The sequence below is a fragment of the Fusarium falciforme genome, chromosome 4 (genome assembly GCF_026873545.1).
Source record: "Fusarium falciforme chromosome 4, complete sequence".
In the NCBI taxonomy this organism is placed as follows: Eukaryota; Fungi; Ascomycota; class Sordariomycetes; order Hypocreales; family Nectriaceae; genus Fusarium; species Fusarium falciforme.
The window spans coordinates 4,259,663-4,275,919 of NC_070547.1; the positions used below are offsets into that span (position 1 = coordinate 4,259,663).

Here is a 16,257-nt window from a genome sequence, read left to right on the forward strand (position 1 = left end):
GGAGACGAGGTAGGGAGAGCTGCTTTGTCCGGTATGAGGAGCATGGCACCCTCCGACTTTGGGCATAACATTTTCCGCGGCCAAAAACCGGGTTGGGAGTTTGGGGGTTCTTTTTTAAGGGAATGAGATATATAACCTCTTTTTTTTTTGTTGTTGTTTCATACCTATTGTACTTTGTTGATTCCACACTCGACTTTTTTTAATCTCTGCTTCTCTTGCCAAGTTTGAACCCATGCAACATGTGGGAGAGAGATGTACAAGTTTGTGTTGTCCTTTTGATCTTGAGCAACACATACATACATGCCCAGCAAAAAACGCTACATAATAACAACCCCCCAACCAAAAGTTTCTAGAATTAGGAAAAAAAAAAAAGCAAGCATTAAGAGTGAAAATATGTGAAAAATGCAACGCTGCCGGCAAATAAAACTCGTCTCCTCCATCAATTCGTCGACACAAGGTTTGTTGGGTTTTGCCTGCGAGGCTTAATTCTCTGAGTTAGGTATTCCGCATACATCTAGACTGACCCGTCTGCTCTTAAAAACAATACTCTTCTTTTTTAGCTTGCAGAGTTGTACAAAGAAGACGCAAGTCCAGCTTCGTCTCGTTGCCACGGTTGTCTCAGCAAAGACAGCCGGGCCAGAACCTTCAACAGACCCTCACGCCGCAGACTTCGACGCCCTTGCCCTCGATGCGGGCTGAGCGGCCAAAGTAGAGGGTGGATAGCTCGCGGACAAAGAGTGAATCGCTGTCGCTCCAGACGTCGAGGCCCATGTTTTCCACGGCGTGGCTGTCGACGCGGATGGCGTCGGCGTCCAAATCGTCGAGATCGGCTTCTGTTGGACGGAGAGGTGTCCGCTCACCAGAACCTTGTGATAGATCCTCCTCGTCGTCGTGGTCAGTGTAAGGTTCGTCCTGGCTGTCGGCCAGATCACCTAGTACGGAGAGGATCTGGGTTGTGAGACGGTGGAAATAGGCGATTATGGCGAGTTCGACACGGGCTTCGTCCGAGTCGTGGCTGGTACGCCTGGGTGCTGTGAGGGAGGTGAGAGATTCGGATAATGGCTCAGAACGAGAGCTCGGGCGAGGCATGCTCATTGATGAGGGACCTAAATCGGCGAGTAGAGCAGCGTCGCGAGATGCTTCTTCCTGTTGCTCGGACCTGAGCTGCTCACCGGCGCTGGCCCACCACATATATCCATTATACGCCAGGGCTGCCCAGCTTAATGGCTCGACAATGGTTTCTACAGCATCGTCGCGGGGATCACGCACGAGGCGGGTTGAGTGAGTGGAAACGCGTCGTTCTGACTCGGGAGACTCAGGGGCAGCATTGGGTGTTGAGACGGGGGCTGCCAGGCGAGCCAGGCCGTTCTTGAGAGAGGTGAAACGGCGTAGATCTCGCTGAGTTGCCTTGATAGGCTGCCCCCGTGGACATTCTACCACAGGCCAGACCCGTTCGACAGCATTAGAGGCGTAGTCCGGAGGAATGGTGATGAGCATATCCCACAGAGTATCCTTCATGGCGAGGATGCTGTCAGTGGTACATGCGATCCACCCAGAGCCGGCCTCATCGTCCACCGCATCCTCGCTACTGCGTTCCCTCTTGGAGGCCTCAAAATCCTCCATGAGGAAAGGGATGTCGTGTACACCAATAGAGAACAAGGGCCTTAGGCGCTGTGTCGAGGTCGAAGTGGGGAGGATATCGGTAACGGACAAGGGAATATTGGAAAGCACAGAGATATTATAAACTGGGAGAGATTCTTGTTAGCGACAGCTCAAGTCCACATAGCGCGCAACTTACCAAAATCGCAAATCTCATGAACTGGCGCATGACATGATATTAGAATGCGCTTGCGCAACAAGGCAGCGCGGTGTATAGGAAAGATGAGAGGGCCGAACTTGTCCAATAGGCTGGTCAAGCTCCACGCGGGATGATATGGCGAGAGAGTATTGCCGGTAGGTATTAGGGAGGCGCCGTCCGAGGCGGATCGGTTCCGGCTGTGGCCTTTGCGGCCAAAAGGTTGTGAATGGAGGGATGGAGAGCTCACGGGGGTTTCTCCTGAGAGACGTCGATTCCCCTGGCCTTGCTTCTCGCGATTGGCGGTCCAGTATTCTTCCAGAATGCTGGTGTTCTTACGGTCCTCGGCGAGTTTCCTGCGGAGAGCTGTTAGTTGGGTGTAGTTGCGCACGGCGAGACGAGACGAGACGAATACGTACGCGGCCATTTCCTTCAGAGCCTCTGCATGTCTCCAGGCGCGACCTAAGCGACCGTAGCTCAGAGGGACCAGGACGCCAACGGCGATCATTCTAGCATGACGAGCTTCCTCCTCATCGCAGGGCATGTTGACGAAGGCACTAAGACCGGCGTGGCCGCCATCGTGGACAAAGTAGATGAGATCCTCAGAGACGGTATGTAGGCCCGAGGGCAGAGACTTGTACTCGACGAGGCCTTCGAGTTCAATGCCCGGGGCGGACTGCTTCCAGAGGATGGTGTAGCCAGCCTTGACGTCGAAGTGGATAAGGAATAGTGCGTCGATGGGAGGACGGTCGAGGGGTTGGTTCGAGGGCATGCGGACCGAGAGGGAGGGTTGTCCTCGGCGAGAGGAGGCCATGGCGATTGATTATCGGGCGAGGCGCATCATATGCCAGAGAGAGCAACGACGAGAAGCTCGAGCTTGATGGTTGGGAGCCTTGGGGGGTACGGACGAGGACCGAGAAAGAGCTTGAACAAGTGGATCGGATTGCGGCTTTAAGCGACCAAGCTAGAGCTCCCGGGTTCCAGGATGCGACAGATAGGGAACGCTCGCAATGGTCGAGGCGAGAAATCTGGCGATGGTTGATGCTTGGAGTCGAGGGTGACGGCGAGGCTTCCACTTTGAGGCTGCAACGGGGCTTACAGTGGTTACATGAGCTACTGTATCTGGGTATCCCGTGTAGAGCCGGTAGAGTCCCCGATAGGCGCACTTCACGTGATGCGATGAAGGACTAGAGGCTGTAAGGTGGTGAACCGAGTTGGAAGAGCTTGATGGTGTTTTGCTAAATTGATGATGTATAGAGCAAAAACAGCTGCAATTGAACTTTTCTCTTCACATGTCTCAGACCGAGCTGGTCTTTTCAGGTTGAGTCGTGCTGGTGCTACCAAATGGGCTGCATCTCGAGCTTGAGAGGGTGTGAGGGTGTGCTCGGACGGTCCCGTGATGTCGGATTCAAGCCCTGGTCCTTGAAGAGGTCGTGCAATTTCTGCCTGCCACATTTATCCCAAGAAACGATACTCGAACAATATTGATTTTGACATGTGTTTATCTATATCATTACATCTATATGCTGCCTGCACCTACAGCCTAGAGGATCCGCTCCAGACGCCGTCGCCAGTCTACAGCACTCATACAGGGAGCTGCTTGGCGTTGCGGGGGGGGGGGAGCTCGGGCCCCCTAAATGCCCCCATTGGCCGTTTTGCCTCGGACCCGGTCCGCCGCGTTTTCCCCCACGAGAACTCCTGCCAGTCAACGTTGGATATGCAGGCCACGTTGATCTCGGATCCATTAACACGTGGAGGAATAGGAAGGTTGGACTCAAAGTTCTTGGTTGTAAGGATGAGAGTTGGTATGGGCGAGTTGATTAACCATGAGTAGATTTGGAGTTGACTGTTTGGTATTGGATTGACTGGGACTTATAGTTGACTGATCAATATGACTGTTGATTGACTGGTTGATAGATAGTTGACTAATCCACTGACATATCTCTTGGAGGATATTTGATCGACTGAGATTTGGTACTGAGTCAATACGACAATGCTGGGGCCGATTGCGTTCTGGGCGCCACTTGGGCCTGAACCACTTCGAGCCATTGCCAGTTGCGAGTGACATTTGAATCGGGTTTGCGTTCGAGTGTAATCTAGATGAAGGAAGTTGAATAGTTCTTGCACAACAGTTCCTACATCTTATCGGTGGTTGGGCATTCTAGTAACTCAACACAGTGAGTAATATATCTATATCGCCGTGGCAAAGACCTCATCATGGATCGCTTCAAAGAAGGCGGCGTTGCTGTGTTTATATATCTGAAACTGGGAAGAAGCGACCTTTCTCATCGGGTACAAACTCTAGACGGCCGACGAAGGTGATGCTCGTCGCATGGACGACAACCCGGTTCTCAACTCGGCCATGAGATACCTATGAAAGGTCTTGTTTATATTTCTTTGGTGTGCTTGGGTACTTCCAACTGTCAAGTTTTGGGAACGAGTTGAGTTCTGTGAGATACCGCTGCTATACGCATTCTGGCTAGATGGACGTCCAGATAGTACAAGGCCAGCCCTTGAAGCAAGAGACACATAAAGAATCCACCAGGACATCGCAATTGATCATCTAGGTAGGAGCAGGGAATGCATCCGGCAAAGGAATCATCCTCAACCGGGGTGCTTTTTCAGACTCTCAAACAGTAACTCAAACACACCACACCTTGTCTTCAAGGCCTGGCTGGTCCTGGTAGAGCCTGGCATAGACAACCAGATCAAACCGGGAACAACCGTGTGAGGAGTGTGGAGTTGTATCCCCAGGGGCCACCAGGTTCGATGGCCTGAAGTCTGATAGTATAAAGAGGGAAGGCTGGATTCACGCAAAGCCGAGAGGGACTTTATGGCTGATTGAGAGGAGACTGCCCCGAAACAGTCTGACCGAAACTCCCTAACTTGGCACAAAGCTCTTCTGGATACTTACAGCCCTTGCGAATTGCCTAGCCCAAGGCGGTAACCATGAAACCCCAAAGTTCCCCTGACCGGAAGAACTGGATATGGGGGCTCTCATGTGAGTGAAGGGGTCAAGATTGGCCTAGATAAGCCATGGGGACCACTGCTAGGGAAGATTCAGAGTGCGTGGTCTTCTATATATCGTTTGAGCCTTTCTTAATGAGACCTTTTCCTGTTAGGTGCTGATTGGTAATGGCCAGGGTGTAGAAAGACGGCTGATATCTGGTTAGGACGACGGTCTCATCTACCCCGAGAGCCCATGAATAGACATGTTCACCTCGAGGAGGGCGAGGCTTAGTCCTGTTGTGCCCACATCCCGTAAAAGGGATGGAGGAATGGCCAGACACCATCACCCCATCGCAATGCTTTCGTTTTGGGGATTGCTTATAGGGGAAAATCTACCCTTAACCCACTGCTATCTCGAAGAGAAACATGGACAAGGGATAGTAGTCGTGTAGCGGCAGGGAATACCCCTTGAAGGTTGTCGTTATCCAAGACCTTACTGCTTTATCATAGTCCTCGTTGAGGTGACTAACAGAGGTCCTATATTCGGTGGAAACGTAGGATCCTCGATATATAGGTAGAATATGCCTAGGAAAATATAGAATAGGTTGAAAACTGAGACTGGTCCATGAAATGCAGGACCAAGCAGAACCATTCGCAGGCACCGTTTGTCGCCTCGCCTGGTAGAGGGGGTAGGCAGCCCTGAGGGAAGACGGAAAAGAAACACCATTGAGAATATAGGGGGAGGCTCGATTATGTGGTGCGCCTAGTCTTCTGTTTCGATGGTGAGGTGAAGCGCTCACCGCGCCGAAAGTCCAACGCAAGGTGACTCAGAGAGAACCTTGAGATTCTGCCTTCGCCAGGTATATAAAGTACCGGGGAAAAAGGAGAACTCCGACCATGGGGTGTTTTGAGCCCCATACTGCAATGACGTTGCCAACGAAGGAGACCAATATGTAGAGTTGAGCGCTCCAAGGGGAAGGGGCAGCACTGTTTGCTGCCATGGCCCAACTTACTAGTTTCCTGTATATATCGGCATTTCTCCTTTTATGTCTGGCCTTTCATTTGAATGAAATTAGAATTTCATTCGATAAAGTTCAGAGATATACTCTATGTCTGGATGAGAGATTCATCCGCTCCGAGAGGCGAGAGTGTTGCCCCGCACCCCATCTCTTTGGTAGTTCCATTCTCGAGGTCAAGTTCCCGCATAGCGGTAGGGAGATGCTGAAGAGTCCTCACAATCGTTGGTGGACGGCGGGAGACACTCTGGCAAGCGTTGCCCTCAAAAGCGAGAAGACGGAGAAACCCATCTATGAACCGTACCACTACGTCGGTTCTTGTGGGAGCAATGCTGGGGACAACTTCCCGACCAAGGATAGCAGATAAACAGGGCTGAAATATATATATGAGAGGAATGATATGGCGTCGACCAGCATCCTTGGAATGACAGTGTTCTGCCACAGGGACCGATTATATAACCCTGATCCAAGGGCACCTAGGAAGTCGAGGGGAATTCTTGTGAATGCGGACGAGAAGATGTATGTCATGGTATCCAACCCGATTGTGCTTTAGAGTCATGATCCAGGTTTAATAGGAGCCATCAGAGGCACCTGCGCGAGGAAGATTCGTGCGATGTGTGGTCAAACCGACATTTGCCGCCTCAAGGAGTGTTGTTTCCGTTCGGTTGGGTTACTGGGATCGCCAGAAGTCTCCCAGGAACGGAACTCATCAAAAAGATGGATCACCGGGGATGCGATTCCTGGATGGGAAGAACGATGCCTTTGAGTCCACCCGGAGTAGACCTTCTATGACCTCTTCCCAGTTCATGAAATGACACGTGGGAGAAGCCCAAGAAGCCGGCGAAGCCATAGCTTAGGTGGATGACGGGTTTTGTTTGTCCTTGAAGTAAAGGTGAAGTAAGGGTACGTATATATATACTAGGAAAGCCGCTAATGATAATCCATTGTCAAAGACCAGCTGATGTGAATCTGTGTCTGTAACTATGTGTTGATCCTGGGCCCCGGTTAGAGGGTGTGTGCGTGCCATCGAGCAAAGGGATTGGTCGCAGCAAGGCGAAGCGGAATGGAACTTTCCTTTTGGCTCTTGTTGGAGGGTTGATACTATAGAGGCGCCGTTGACAACTTGAGGGTCCTTGATGTGATTGACGGTTAAAGGTCACGTTGAGTGGTGTTGAGTTCATGAAAGACCATTCCCATCCTACAAGTCGGGCCAGGTCGGATCGATTCAAAGGGCATTTGCAGGTCGGTAACAAGGTACAGAACGTCTGTAACAGTCCGTGGACATGGTGCGCAAGACCGCGTACGCGGTCGGCTCGAGGAACCCGAATCGATGCGCTTTCTCTTCATCCCACCGCCCACGATTTGTAACTAGTGTAAAGAACACTGGATACAACTTGGAGGCGATCGGGTCCAGGTATGTCTCGGTATTGATAAATGCATCGTGATGTATATATATTGCAAAGTTCGAAGATAGACGAATAGTCGTTCAAGACGCATTGTCATGGCTTGGGTGAAGCAACGAAGTAGGTAAGAACCGCCCGACCTGGGACGTATGATCATGGTAGTGAATGATGGAGTACAAAATTGTCCCAGATCGTTTGGACACGACCCTTGTGTACAGAGCGAAACATGGTCGACAGATTTCACTCCGATGTCTCAAGGTCCAGGATCATTTCGTTGCAGTATATAGTGAAACGCGCCAACCCCGTAAGTGAGGATGAGGGGGTTATAATATATGCGACGAAAAAGCAAGCATATAGAGAAAAGATCCGTTTGGACGTTGCATCTTTGGTCATCTCCTTCCACAGACCCGAGGTATCTCTGATTAGTGTCGAGACCTGAGGTTAAACACGAGGACCCAAAAATGAAACGTTCTGGTGAAAAAGAGACCACGGGCTAGTGGTTTTCTTCATTTATGGGGGTGACCTGACAAAGCTCGAAAAGAGGTTGACCTCGCCGAGGTCCCGCGCATGGTGAGAAGACGCAAGGTCGACTCAAAGCACAAGCCTTAACTTGGCAAGGATCTCATCGTGAGGCTCGAAGGAGAAGTAAAGGAAGTCAGATGTGGCTGGGGGCAATAGAAGGGGATAGTCGATGACCCGCCATCTTGTTCATGAATGCTGTATATATAAGAGTTTCCAAATGATAGAAGGCGATGAACAGGTGAAAGAGACCTCGGCGTCAGCCCCTTCCATGTTCTTTGAGCCTGGTCCCGTTGGGTTTTGTTTTGAGACAGATCTTCCTTAGCTAGGTCCTGGTAGAAGCAATCCTCAAGCCTGGAACAACCGAAAATGTTATGGGAGGTGGACTCTTCTATTGCGCCAATGAAGTGAGCAATAAGACGGGTACATATAAAAGGTGTTGAGTTTTCAAGTCGAATGTAAGAGGGAGATAGAGGGAGGGTATTTATACCCAGAAATGAAACTATTTGTCATTCTCAGCTGAAGCCTGCAATTACCACCAGCAGCCGTATTCACCGTCTGCTTGATGGTGATGGCTTCAAACTTGAACAACCTTGGAAACCAAACCCTTGCCAAGAGGGTACGTCACTCTTTCCCGAATTTGTGGAGTAGAAGACTAGACTAAAGGCTTGGCATCTCTGTCAAACGGTTGGGGACAGGCCCGCCACGTGATTCTCGTCTTTCTGGTCAAAGCGTTCGCTTTTTCACCCCAACGTAAAGTGGCATATCTCACGATGAGCTTGTTCCATGAGCCGCGGCACGATTTTTTTAGTGTAAGTTGGCATATGATATTGAGTCTTTAGTGAGAATATTAGTCAATTTTTGTAGCTATACCGCCTGTTTTATGACAATACAACGTCATTGGCATCTTGTAATATATCATGTGTCCCCCTGCAATTACCCCATTCGGGCCATCGCAACATCGGGGAAACCGCTGACTCAGGTCCCGACTTTCACAAGCCATTTTCACCCACACCCACACACCCACCGTCATGTTCGGCCTCGGCCAATCAAATCGCCCCAATCAACGACTCTTTTCCAGCAGCCGTGTCTCGTTCTTCCCGATCCCGTGGCCGCCATCCAACGGGCGCCTTTTTTCTTCTTTCCCTGTTCCTGTTTTTTCTTTCTTACTTACCAAACCTTGTGCTTCAAGCCATGGCCTTGTGATAGCAGGTCATTCTTCATTATTCGTTATATTCTTACCCACCCTCGTTTTTTGTTGTGTCTGTGTGTCTGTCTGTGTGTGCGTCGCAAAAACAAAGGGAACCCCGCTGCCCGCCATCGCCATCGTCGCTGCCGCCGCCGCGAGCGAGAATTGAGCCTCCACTCAACGAACCAAACTAGACCAACCACCCCCGCCAAACCCTCTCCCTATAACCCTTTCCTCCGTCGACTCTCCTCCGAATACTTCTCAATACCGTATAGACTCGCCCTATATCGTATAAACAGACGACCGCCCACCATGTCTGTCTCGAGCATCCTTGCGACCTTCCTCACGGGCTACGCTGCCCTCACCATCTTCTTCTACGCCCTCTCCATGGTCGTCCCCAAGGCCGGCTTCGTCGCCCGCGGCCTAGCCTCGTACATCTCGCTCATCTTCGCCGCCCTCTACGGCGTCTTCGCCTCCATCTTCCTCACCCTCATCGGCAAGCAGGGGATCGCCCAATGGGCCGCCGGCCGATGCTTCCTCTACGCCATGCTCTTGACCACCGGCGTCGAGTTTGTCATTGAGGACCCCAACAACATCCTCGGTACCACGCGCCCCGCCGTCTTTATCGGAAACCACCAGACCGAGCTCGATGTTCTCATGCTGGGTACCATGTTCCCCAAGTACTGCAGCGTCACGGCAAAGGCCTCGCTCAAAAAGACACCCTTCCTCGGCTGGTTCATGGCTCTGAGCGGCTCCATCTTTATCGACCGCAAGAACACAAAGGATGCCCGCGAGGCCATGAAGGGCGCCGCCAATGAGATCCAGTCCAAGCGCCAGAGCGTCTACATGTTCCCCGAGGGCACCCGCAGCTACGCCAAGGAGCCCATGCTGCTCCCCTTCAAGAAGGGCGCTTTCCACCTGGCTGTCCAGGCTGGTGTCCCCATTGTCCCCTGCGTTGTCGCAAACTACAGCCATATCCTCTTCATCAAGAGTTTTGTCTTTAAGTCTGGCAAGATCCCCGTCAAGGGTATGTTTTCTCCTTCAGAGTGACAATCTTATAGTTGACTAACAAACTACAGTCTTGGAACCCATTCCTACCAAGGGCTTGGAGACTGCCGACGTTGATGAGCTCACCCGCACAACGCGCGAGCTCATGCTCAACGAGCTTGTCTCTCTAACTGCCAAGGCCCGAGGCCAGCCCATCGCCGTGCCCGCCTCAAACGGAAACTCAACCGGCAAGAGCTCCGGCGTCGATACCAACGGCGCCGCTCACTAAGTGACCACCCCCCTAAAAAAAACATTGTAGACTTCAGGTTGGTAGAGGTAGATTTTCAAGAGGAGGAGACAGACTGGGTAAGGGATGATGAGTAAATTTTCCTAACGAGAGGGTTCCAAGGGGAGTCATGTCGGATGAAGAGACTCGAAGGCAGTCATTTGATACCCCCATAGACGCATGAGGCGGCTTTTTGCTCTGATGGACTGAGCAAAGTCGATTGCTTTTTGTTTTTGTGCTATTGCATTGTTTTTTTCTCCTCATGCATGCAGTCCTGTTTGATCCATGCTTTGCTGTTGAGACATGTTTTTGTTTCCCAAGATACAGACGATTATCAGATGAACCAATAGACGGCGCATGATGAGATGAGATTTCAGTTGTCTTTGCAGTTGAGTCCATGTTTGACGACATCACCTAGACGATGGAAAACTAGAATCAAACATCAAGTATTGATACACACATCGCTGTCTAGGCCACACATGGTCTACTATCGTCACCCACTTGTTCCAACATGAGGCTACAAACAAGATTTCAACTCCGAGATCGCCAACCCGTCCCATGTCTCATCATGCACCCAAGGCCGGGGCCAGCCAATTACAAGGAGTACCGCTACATAGAAAATAACCTCAAGAAAAAAGTCCCGACTTTTTCAACACTTGACACACTCTCTCTGCTTCACTCGCTAAGTGCCTGCAGCGCCTGTGTCAGCGACACCACTCTCAAGCTCCGACCGCGCCTCGGTGTGCCAAGAGCAGCTGATGCGTTGCCGCTGTGGGTTGCCGTAGGGCTAAGGTCATCGCGCCAGAAGCGGAAGACTCGCTTCAGGTCCCGAGGAATGCCCTCGAGCACAACTGTCGAGATGGGGACAAAGGGGCGGTCCTCCATGCCAGAGGCAAGAATGGCGTACTCTTGCGCAAAGTCAAGAGCGTTGCGGAAGGATGCATATCGGGACTGGGCACGGGCGCCGACGATGATGTACATCTCAAAGAAGGCGTCGAGGACGTAGATTTGCTCAGGGGAGAGGTCACGCTGGTTGAAGGGCGAGATCTCAAAGACCTAGTCATCGTTAGTATCTGTCAAGATCTACTTGAGAATAGTCAACATACCTGCTGCCGTGTATCTGCATCCGAGCAGAAGAGTCTGCTGCAGTACTTGGCATAGTTGGGCTTGAGTCGCCAGTGGTCAGCCGAGTGCGGCTTGGATCCTCCCTCGAATAGCGCCCAGAATGACTCGGGCTCTTCACCGTCATCGACCTCAATCAACTCCCCAGTCAGCGTGAGCTCGATGCCAATGAGTCGTGCCGCGCTAAGTTCGGCCACATCACAGCCGCGACCCTTCCAGAGGTAGGCCTTGCCCTGGTTGGTGATGAGGTACGAGAATCCCGCGCAAAGGCTAGCTGGGGTAAAGTCGCACTCGTCAAACGAGACCTGACCCTGGTATTGTCGGCCACACAGCATGTTGGGTGCCAGCGAGTCGTACTTGTTGCTCGAACCTCGTCGGACCATGACAACACCGCCGAGCGCCTGGAGGAACTCGGTCGTCTCCTTGCCCTGCTGCATCTTGACCAGCTTTCCACCAAGGGCCTTGGCTTCCTTCTGAACAAACAGGAGAGCATCGTCAGCTGCAGCCTCGGGCACTTGGTCACCAACCCAGAAGTAAATCTCCAGCCGCTTCCAGCCAGCCTCATTGGTGAAGCTATGCGGGGCGATGTACATCTCTCGCTCAAACAGCACGCGCTCATAGTGCGAAGCAACCGGCGACTTCCTGCCTTCAGCCGAGATCTGGAACACCTGGAAGCTCAGACTCTGGATCTTAGCAGGCCCTGTCGGTGGGCGGTTCATGAGAATCGATGCAGTGTCCACCTTGTACTCGGTCCTCGGCTGCTTTGGGCCGAAGAAGTCGCTGAGCAGACTTGCCACATCGTTGCCTTGCTTGGGCTTGGGCGATGCGGCCGCCGAGGTGGTTTGCTGGGCCTTGGGAGTCTGGGGTTCCTTAGCTGGAGGAGTTGGCAGAGGGCGGTTAGCCACTCGAGATGGTGTCTTGTTGATTTGGAGTGGAGACGAACGTTCGACCTCAGGAAGGGCACGAGGTGTCCTTGTTGGTGTCTTGGTCACCTCAGGCTCAGCCCCATCGAAAGAGGGCTTTGAAGGTGGTGGTGGTGACTGAGCAGCACCGCCAAACATGGCTCTGGCGTTCTTGACCGACACGACAGGGTCGCTGTCAACCTTTGTGAGCGACAACGGCTCGGGCTCCGGCAGAGGGCGCTGGAACATCTTGACAGGAGACCTGGAGCCAGTTCGCTGGTGAGTCAACCTGACAGGCTCCTTAGCAGACTCCAGCTTTGCGCCGTTGGATCCAGCTTCATCAAAGAACCTCGACATGCGCTTCGTGTCGAGCTTCTTGGGCGAGTTGGGCTGCGAAGCGGCATCACCGGTCTTCTGGATTCTAAGGGGAGACGGGAAGTCGCCAGAAGCAGGCTCAGTGGGAGATGTTTGCTTGCGGAGGAATGCGGGAGCTCGCTCCTCAAGGCTTTGGAAGCCCTTGGCAGGTTCTTTCTCCTGAGGCTTAGCACCAGGAGTAGGTCTACCACGGAGGGCCGCCTTGGCAGCGACTTGCTGCCGGATAGAGAAGGGACCAGAGACTGATTCTTCAGTCTTTTCCACAGGGGCGGGAGCAGGGGTTTCCTTCACGGGGGCCTCCTTAACAGGCTCGACAGGTGCCTCAATGGGCTTTGGGCTCTCCTTGGGCACAGACTTGGACTCAGTAGCTGGGGCAGCTGCAGGGGCGGCTGTGGTCGGCGCCTTTCTCCTAGGTCCTCTCGCTCGACCCTTTGTCATATGTGTCAACTGTGGGCCAGGCGCAGATGGCTCTGTGGTTGATGCAGAAGCACCCTTTGAGCCAGATTCTTCACTGGCTCCCCCATTGGTAGCCATGGGAGGGGGGCCTCGCGCAAGCATACCAGCCAGAGCTGGGCTGAACCGGCCAGCAAGCTTACCTCCTACACCTCCTACACGTCCCTGCAGTATAGAGGGGGCACTCGTTTCCTTCTGCAAGATCGGCAAGGCTCTTGGCTCCTCTGGCTTTGCGCTGGATTCTGTTGATACCCGCTTGAGGCCTTCGTTCGAGTGCTCAGCAGAAAACGGGACGGCGGCGGGCTTTGGTGAAGGCTTAGGCGACACAGTGGGCTTCGGCGAGAGAGATGGTGTACTTTGCATCCTCTTGGGACCAGGAACCGGCTTTGGCGACTCTGGCCTACCTGGCGCAGCAGCCGACTTCAGATCCATGACTGATTTTCTCTTGTTGGCCAGCTCGGCTCGTCGTGCGAGTCCCTCGGGCAGGGGTTGCTCGGCAGTCATGGTGTTGCTTCTGGTGATGCCCTTGCCTTCTGCCTGAGCTTTCTTAAAGTCATCCTTCTTCTTCAAGATGGCTTCCTTGAATTCATCTACCCTCTCCGTCTTTTGGGGACCACCTGTTTGGTTGAGCGCGGCCTTGCCCCGCAAGATGTTATTCTTGAGCTCATCCGGGGCTACGTAGTTCTGAGTCTTGGTCCTGCGGAGGTTGCCAAACACGTTCTTGAACTCGGGCTCGTTTGTCTTTGGCGCCTCGGAGCCAGTTGGTCGATGCCTCAAGCTGCCGCGAAAGTCCTTCTTAGGCGGCGTCTCAGGCTTCGGCTTTGGCATGGGTGCAGGGGGCTTGGTCTCGCTAGGACTTGTAACCTCCTCATGCTCCGGTTCGTGAAGCTTCTGCTTCTCCTCTGCTGTGAGCTCAGGATCTGGCACCGGTTCATGCTCAGGCTCAGGAACAGGCTCAGGGGTAGGCTCTACCGCCTTCTCTTCAGCACCTGCTGGCTCAAGCTTAGGGGCAATCTTCGAGATGCTCTTGCTAGCGCCATGGCCGAAAGGAGGTCGGTTGCCACCAGGAGGAGGAGAGTAGATACCGCCCAGGCCAGGGGTATTGGGCCTTGCAACAGATCCCACCGGCGTAGACCTCATAAGCCCACCGATGCTAACCTGATGCTTGTGAGAGATGGATCCTGGCCGAGGACGGGTCCCTTCTGCAGGATTGTTGGCTTTCTCGGCCTTGTTCTTGTTCAACTCCGCCATCCACGCGGGCTGCGACGTGTTTGACCTGTGCTGAGGCTTGGGTGACTCGGGCTTATTCAAAGCACTCTCCAGCCAGCTAGACTTGGTCGGGCTCCACCGTCGAGGATCCATTGTCTTGGATGGGCTCGTTGGAACGTGGATCCTTTCTTCCCCAGCCTTAGGGGTCTTGGATTCCAGGGCGCTGTCGATTGTGGGAGCTTTCGGTGTGGTTTCGATCTCCGACTCCCCATTTCGTGACGTAGGTCGGCTCGAGCTTGGCGTAGTAGATCCAGGGCGCACCATGCTCTGAGGTCGGCCAGTTCCGGGCAGCCCAGTGCTTCGACTTGAGGCTATTGAGTCACCACGGGCTAAGCCTGGGGGACTCGTTACGCTCCATCGCTTGACGCTGTCGGACCTCTTCATCATGGCGCTCTGTACGAAGCCCCCTACACCCTTGGTAGGCGAGTTGGACCGAGAGTTAGACCGGATAGGGGATGTGCGGCCTGAAGGGGTCCTCGCAAAGCGGTCAACCAATGGCTTGTCGTCACCTGGGCCATCGAAGCCTGGAGGATTGAGAGTCGGAGGGCTTGCCAAACGCATCTTGGTAGGAGAAGGGGTCTCCTCGACAGGCGGGCTAGGCTTGGGTTGATCGGATGTCATGCCTGGCAGCTGGGCCTTGACGGAGGCCATATCTAGACGATCCTCGTCTTCAACCTGGTTCTTTCGGTAAGCAGCAGAGCTTGCTCCCCGATCAGCCGTCTGACGGAACCACGAGGGATCTTTCGAGCCGAGTGCCTGGGCGATCTGGTCTTTGGAAAAGGCTTGCTCGGTGGCAGAGGCGGGAGCAGGTGCGGCATCCTGCGACCCGGCCAGCGACCGCTGGGTCGCATTTTGGGTCGCGAGCATGCTCAGGGGACGGGCGGCGCCGCTGCGGGAGCTAGGCCGGCGCTGCCACGACAGCGTAGACGAACGGGCGGGTGGTGTCGCTGCTGTTGTAGGAGACTTGGTGTCGACGTCGAGGGGTGTCTCGTTCTCCTTGGTGGGCGAGGAGTCGGGGGGGACCATGGGGGTCTCGAGCTTGGCCTCGGGCTCTGGCGTTTGAGGGGAGCCTTCGTCCTTGGGAACGACAGGGGACTCGAGCTTCAATGCCTCAGAAAGGTGTATGCTGCGTCGGCTGGAGCGTGGAGACGGGGTGTTTGCGGGTGAGGACTTTTGCGGCGAGATGGATCTGGCACGTTCTAGGACCAAGGACCCGTCGTTAGCAAGAAAAAGGGACAGCGATTGAGTGATTCAGCATGAACAGCATCGACAACCACATCCACGACCTAGAAAAAACAGCATGCAAGAGACCATGGAGTAGAGCAGGTAAATAACAATGGGGACGAAAAGTAAACACCGGGACGTTATGTTGTGTACGACGGGGAATGTTGGCCTGACGAAAGTGGACGCCATTAATGCAACAGCAAAAGTCTAGCATCACGTCTCTCTCTCCCATCCCATCCCGTCACATCGCAACACAGCACAGAGCTTTCTAGGACCTCTCTCACCTTCACGACGGGCTTGCCTCTCTCGCTTGGCAGCCAGGTATTCCTCGAGCTCACGGGCTCGCACCTCGTCTTCTTCGATCTGCTGGCCTCGCAGGCGTTCGACCTGCTCGAGGAACTGGGAGACTTCGTCGGACATGGCTCTCGGACATGACACGGAACGGGGGGTGGAGGGATGGATGTTTTAGAACGGGCGGCGGCAGCAGCAGAGGATTTGGGGGGGGGCCGCTATGCATAAGCAAATGGAGCAGTAAGAAGGAAAAAAAAAGAAGGCAATCCCACGCAAAAGAACGCTGCAACTATTAATTCCTAGATCTCTTTCCTGCCGGGCGTTGCCTCGGGTTGCCGATGGGAACGAACTGTAGGTGCTGCACGAGACGGGACGGGAAGAGAAAGAGTTCGCTGGGCGTTGATAAACTGGGCGTCAAAGACAGACAGTCAGCCAGCCATGGATGCATGGGATCATGTCCACCGTCCCCATCTGTAA

At 53.5% G+C, this 16,257-nt stretch overlaps 3 protein-coding genes across 3 annotated transcripts; 1 reads left to right on the forward strand and 2 right to left on the reverse strand.

Annotated features, from left to right (window-relative positions):
* Positions 1–645: 645 nt before the first annotated feature.
* Positions 646–2,609, reverse strand: NCS54_00601200 (DUF4484 domain-containing protein; the record flags this gene model as incomplete). Its single annotated transcript, XM_053151489.1, has 3 exons — positions 646–1,745; positions 1,799–2,151; positions 2,215–2,609. The coding sequence occupies 3 exons, from the start codon at positions 2,607–2,609 to the stop codon at positions 646–648; spliced, it is 1,848 nt and encodes a 615-aa protein (XP_053007464.1).
* A 6,028-nt stretch (positions 2,610–8,637) lies between these two features.
* Positions 8,638–10,147, forward strand: NCS54_00601300 (1-acyl-sn-glycerol-3-phosphate acyltransferase; the record flags this gene model as incomplete). The annotated part of the gene is made up of 2 exons (XM_053151490.1): positions 8,638–9,898; positions 9,951–10,147. The coding sequence occupies exons 1-2, from the start codon at positions 9,184–9,186 to the stop codon at positions 10,145–10,147; spliced, it is 912 nt and encodes a 303-aa protein (XP_053007465.1). The 5' UTR covers positions 8,638–9,183.
* Positions 10,148–10,819: 672 nt separating this feature from the next.
* Positions 10,820–15,909, reverse strand: NCS54_00601400 (DUF4045 domain-containing protein; the record flags this gene model as incomplete). The annotated part of the gene is made up of 3 exons (XM_053151491.1): positions 10,820–11,200; positions 11,251–15,464; positions 15,774–15,909. The coding sequence occupies 3 exons, from the start codon at positions 15,907–15,909 to the stop codon at positions 10,820–10,822; spliced, it is 4,731 nt and encodes a 1,576-aa protein (XP_053007466.1).
* Positions 15,910–16,257: the final 348 nt, after the last annotated feature.